General features: G+C 33.1%; 1 protein-coding gene across 1 annotated transcript in view; it reads left to right on the top strand.

Moving 5' to 3' along the window:
• The window catches only part of ATG3 (autophagy related 3), a 29455-nt gene extending 23675 nt beyond the window's left edge, over positions 1-5780 (top strand). Inside the window, exons 8-12 of the mRNA XM_036850105.1 lie at positions 429-463; positions 717-872; positions 1647-1774; positions 3815-3883; positions 5523-5780. Coding sequence (XP_036706000.1) covers positions 429-463; positions 717-872; positions 1647-1774; positions 3815-3883; positions 5523-5604 — 470 coding nt within the window. The 3' untranslated portion in view covers positions 5605-5780. The remainder of the gene's footprint in view (positions 1-428; positions 464-716; positions 873-1646; positions 1775-3814; positions 3884-5522) is intronic.
• Positions 5781-6000: the final 220 nt, after the last annotated feature.

Consider the following 6000-nt stretch of genomic DNA (forward strand, 5'->3'; position numbering starts at 1 on the left):
AAGAGGGAATAAATCATGCCAGATGTTCCTGAGAGGTCAATTAAGATGAAAGCTGGGAATTTACCACTGGATTCAGCCAAGTGGAAGTCAGTGATGACTTTAACGAGCACGTTTTATGCAATTCTATAAACAGCCTTGTGCACCCTATGGAGTCACCTAAGGCTCTACAGTATTATTGTGCCAATTGGTATTAGTAATAGACTGTCGTAGCACAGACCAAGCCTTAAGCCTGCTAACTTTCTCTGGCTTTGTCACGTAAATTGTCTGCTGCTTTAGAAGTATAGAATTAGCTCCCTCATGTTTATTCAATATCTTCAGTCAGAACAGAAGCAAAAACCCAGGATTTGAATGATACTCTGAAGTAATATGTAATTTGGTTTAGGAAATTACTTTGAACTTGATTAATCTTTTGTTGCTTTTTTAAACAGAATATGAAGAGAGTGGATTGTTGGAAACAGATGAGGTTTGTAAATCAAGTTTTGTCTTTAGTTAATTTTTAATGAGTAAACTTGGGGATTAGTATTCTTAATATCTTGATCTATCAAATGAGTTTTTAATATATGTACATTGTTTATTACAGTATATAACATTTTAGCTTTACATTTTGTTATATCTGCTGTTGAATAAAAAATATATGGGATGGGAAAAATAGATTTTCTAAAACATGACATTCATAGTGATTTTAATGGTTGTAAATTTTTCTCCACTATTACCAGGCTACTCTAGATACAAGGAAACTAGTAGAAGCTTGTAAAGCTAAAACTGATGCTGGAGGTGAAGATGCTATTTTGCAAACCAGAACTTATGACCTTTACATCACTTATGATAAATATTACCAGACACCCCGACTGTGGTTGTTCGGCTATGATGAGGTAAAACTAAAGAAAGACATTTTAATGTAAATATTTAAAATTTTTGTGTTGAATTCTTTTGTCATTAGGCCCATGGATATATACTTTTGCCTTTTAAATTTTACAAATCATTTGTTTTATAATTTTGTGATTAATGTTGAGTTTTATTCTTATTTTGAAGAAACTGTGAATTATTCATTGTAACAACACCACTGCTAAGAATTAAACAGAAATAATCTGTTACATTTATTTCTTGGTCCCTGAGCTTATTTATCCCTTCAAAATGTGAGGAAAATTGAAGTTGGTTTGTTGTATTAAATTTTGTTTGGGATTATATCTATTGGATATATAGGCATTTGCAGAATGATCATATTGCATGTAGTTTTTTTCCTTAAGAATTTCACTTAATTGAATTAAAGGATAACTGAAATAAAGTTAACTTCTTTAACCTGTCATTCCAATGACTATAAATGGGAAACAAGAAAATAAAACAAAATCAGCCTAAAAGATGTTACAACGTTATAAAATGTTTTGATAGCCATGAACCTGCCTTTTTGTGGGATCTTTTCTGTATTAGATGGTGGCTGATGTCACATAGCCTTGATGGACAGACTCTCTCCTCCCTCCCTCCCTACTTGGTGTAAATAAATCCTTTGCCCAAAATAATCTGGTGATTCTAAATAGTATAGAATTCAGAACTGCAGGTGATGTGGGAGGTGGGGATAAGTGTAAACCCTGAAATTTAGGCCTAAAAGTTTTTAAACAGTAATTTCAAAGCACTTTTTATGGTTTTAGCAACGGCAGCCTTTAACAGTTGAGCACATGTATGAAGACATCAGTCAAGATCATGTGAAGAAAACAGTGACCATTGAAAATCACCCTCATCTTCCACCACCTCCTATGTGTTCAGTTCACCCATGCAGGTGTGTCTGTGTGTGTGTGTGTATTTGTGTGCATGTGTGTGTGTGTATACTTCATGGATTTACTACTTGGGAGTCTGTATAAACATGGTGCCCGAACAGAAAAATTTACTTAATAAATAAAATTCTCTTTTGTCTTCCTTAGGAATGTTTTTGTGCTTAAATAATATATAAGACAAAGAAAAAAAAACCCTTACCAATTTCCTTTAAGTTTAAATTCATTAAGAATAATTTTTGTCCTTTGTGTGTGTTTAGTTATAGTATAGATCTTTGTGATTTCACTCCTGTTATTAGCTCCAAGAATACTTTGGAAGATCCTTTTTAGATTAAAAAATACTAATCATTTAGACATGGTTTGCTCTATTGTGATATATCTTTCTGCGAACGTGCAATGTAAAGTTAACTGTGCTTTTTCTAGGTGACCTATTTATCTCCTTTTATCGGTTAGTGAAGGGAGATGTATGTAGAATTTCTATTCCTTTACTTTTCAATTAAGAGGTTTTCAGCCCTACCAAATCAAGTACATTTTATAATTTGGGATTTCTTTGTATTAATGTGTTTTCACAGGGCCAAATAAGTGAAACTGAATCTATATATATGATCTGTTTAGAATTTTCCTTAAAAAAAAGTTACATGCTAAATTCTTTCAGTTATTTCTAATGGGTAACTTCTACAAATCATTGAGCAATTTTGGTAACAGTATTTTTCAGATACAAACTCTGATATTCCATTGACTAATTAGAGGCAACAGTCTTGTTTTAAAAAATCCTTTAATATTTTCTTCTCATTTTTAACAACCTTTTTATTCCAAAAATCTATCCCATAGGAAGTCTAGTTCATTTTTCAAGTTTATTTATGTTAAGAGTGTTAATAATGCTAACTGTGAAAAGTATTTCAAGAGTCATTAGTTTAAAACCAAAACTATCTAAAATTATCTAATCTAAAAGGTTTTCATTTTTGAGAGTTATTTTTTTGGTTCCTCTTGTGGCTTGAGAGTTTAGGACAGAGCTTATCAAACTGAGGCAGGTCTCTTTCTGAAGTATAAACTTTACTCAGTGGGAAAAAGAGATAAGTAATTTAACTGGTGATGTTAAACATTTTAGTAAATGACTGTATTATGGAATATAATGTAAATAAGGCAAAAAAAAGCTGGGGGCCTGTAAAATGAGACTGCAAGGGCATTTTAGGCCTTGCCGTTGGCTGCCTCAGGTTATGTCTTCATATTCTCAGGGCCAGTACATTTATTCTCATCTTCTAAGTTGACTGCCTCTTTCATGAAGGTTGTACTCATAAAAATTGAAGTGGTGTTATTTAAGCCAGGATACGTGTAAAAGTTCATTTCTTTTGTACAGTGCCCTTTTCTCAAGTATATGCTCAGGCAATTACTTTGATGCCACCTTTTTCTATAGCATAGGAGATTCACCAGTTGGCCACAACAAAATTTGTGGAAAACTTCAGATAAATATCCTTCTTTATATAAAGCCAAACATTTTTTTCTAAGTAGAATCAGATAATTTTAATCTGAAAAAAAAAAATATAAACCTCTTAACTCTGACCAGTTGGCTTTTCTTTAACTCATTTTTGGTTTACTCTCTGTTAAACATTTAAAGAGGCAAAATCACAGCCTTATAAATATCTTTGTGTTTTTTTTGACCAGCTGTTACCATGTAGCTTTTTTGAATTTGCCTGTTTAGATTCTTTTTTGTTTCTCAGAGCAGAAAGCCCTTGCTCTGCATTTATGCCCTGGCATGATTTCCCTTTCTCTGATTTTCTGCCCTACCCCCCTTCCGCCCCCATTATAGGAAAGCTAACTAGTCCCATTGTGTTCATTTGTGACTACCATGGCTGCAATAAAACTGTCTGCATGACTCAACAATCTGGCTTCTTGGGGAGTAGGGAGGAGAATATTTTACAATAGTACTGTTATATATTAAAATTAATTCACAGACGGTAACAACGTAGGTTTCTTCGCAAACAAAAACTTGCTTTTCCTACTTTGATCCAGTTGATCTATACTAATAAGATATGTACTTTTGCTTTTAGGCATGCTGAGGTGATGAAGAAAATCATTGAAACTGTTGCAGAAGGAGGGGGAGAACTTGGTGTTCATATGTATCCTTACCTGTGTATGCGACTAGAGGCAAATTGCTTCTGGGATTTTTTTTTCCCCCTTTTTGGGAAATTTAGTATAAACTTTAAGTCACAGTAGTATAACTTATTTTAGCCCTGCATATCTGGAAGTCTTAGTGGGAGTCCTTAATTTATTTAGAAAATGTTACATTTTGATAGTTCTGGCCTTGTTCAGTTGATAAGCACATGTCCTTATGTGCACCAGTTAGCTCTGCCTTGTTACAGAGCTTCAGAGCAATATGTACTTCTAGGTAGCAGCTTGCCAAGTGCTTTTGTTTGTTGAGGCAGTGGCTGAGAGTATGCAATTCCACAACTGTGAACTCTTTATGGAAAAGAAACTCAAAGCGCTTAATCTGTTGATGAAAGATGAATAACCTGTGAATTTAGAGGATAACACGTGAATATCTTTTCAAGTATATTTCTGATTTAACATGTTATCAAAAACGTACTTTTCTATCAGGTAAAAGTAAAGTTGGGTTTTGTCAGTCTGAGGTCTCTGTGAAGCAAAGAAAGAATTCCGATTAAATAAATAGGTTAATTAAAAAGTAAAGCACCTGAAATCTATTTCAGGTAGTCTTCAAATATAGTATTTTCATTTTTCTCCAGATAAGAGCACCTCTTTATTTCTCTGGGGTTGACAAGAGGAATTAAGTAAACTACTGGATCCTGAAATACACGTACCCATAGCATGGATGCATCAAAAGCAGTCAAGAGTCAATGATTTAAATACCAAATAGCTTGAATTAGTTTGATGCTAGATTGACATTCGACTTGGTGGTTCCTGCCACTCAGTGTTAGATGGAGACTGAGGGGTCACCACTGTCTTGGAACTACAGATAACCTAAGCATTGCTAATAGAATGTGTGCCTCAGAGAAACATTGGGCTGGTTTGATACTGAAACAAACCAAGAACTTTTGGTCCAAACCAGAATTACTCTTAAAATTCTATTATGCATAATTTGAGCATTCATCTCTGTTTTGGAAGCTGTGTAGCAACTTGGAAGACTCTATATATAATTCATAATTGTCATCAATTCCCCTGAGAAAAATTAATCTCTTAATGTTTCTAAGTGCAGTGGAACATAGAAAACCATTCAGGAATTTATTAAAGCCAGTCCAGTATAGCAGATTTATTAAAGACTATTCCAGTATAGTATATGGCAAGTACATATACTAACCAAGAATCATTCCTTATGGAGGGTTTTTACTTATTTTTTGTTCTTTTCCTTCAGTATTTTTATATTCTTTACACTGTCTCATTTTCTAACATACTCTAGCAAACTTACAGGCAATAAAAAGACCATCTCCCACTCATTTAAACATGTACAACCTTGTCCTTATTTTTATATTAAAATATTTGGGCTAATATGGACTTGTACTCATTAAGAAGTCTTACATGCAAATATTAAATGCGGCCGGGTCAGTCATTCTTATAGAGAGCCTCATGTTGAATAGACACCAAATGCATGAATGAATTTTTTTAATATAATATACTCGATTTAAGATTTTGTCTTCTGTATTTTTTCTGAGGAGTTATTGCTTAATAAAATGGATATTTACAATGTTAGCTTAAATCATAGAACTATTTACCAATCTGTTTTCCTTAGCTAAAGACCTTTAGGTATCTTCTAATTTTCTTGAAATTTGTACAAGCTGTCATTCCGACAATAGAATATGACTACACAAGACACTTCACAATGTAACAAAGAGAGCATAGAATCTATCCTAATTATTGGTTCTGATTTTTAAAGAATTAACCCATAGATGTGACCATTGACCATATTCACCAATATGTACAATTTCTCTAATAAAGAGAATTATATGTTTATGCATTAAATAAAAAAAAGTTCCACTACCAGCCTTATTTGTTTAATAAAAATGAGTGTAAAGAGACCGTTTTTCTTCTTATCAAAAGATGATAATAATTCTTTAAGTGTAGAAGTATCTCATACAGAATGATGATAAGAGTATTTTTGGTTCACACTTATGAGGAAGGTATTTAAATGTGTAATAATGTGAGAGCTGGAGCTAGAAAATACTGCATGCTAGACTCATCTTCCCTTCTTCTTCTTTCTGTTCCTTTTGTTTCCCCTCTCTGA

The sequence above is a fragment of the Balaenoptera musculus genome, chromosome 4, assembly GCF_009873245.2.
Source record: "Balaenoptera musculus isolate JJ_BM4_2016_0621 chromosome 4, mBalMus1.pri.v3, whole genome shotgun sequence".
NCBI classification, from domain to species: domain Eukaryota; kingdom Metazoa; phylum Chordata; class Mammalia; order Artiodactyla; family Balaenopteridae; genus Balaenoptera; species Balaenoptera musculus.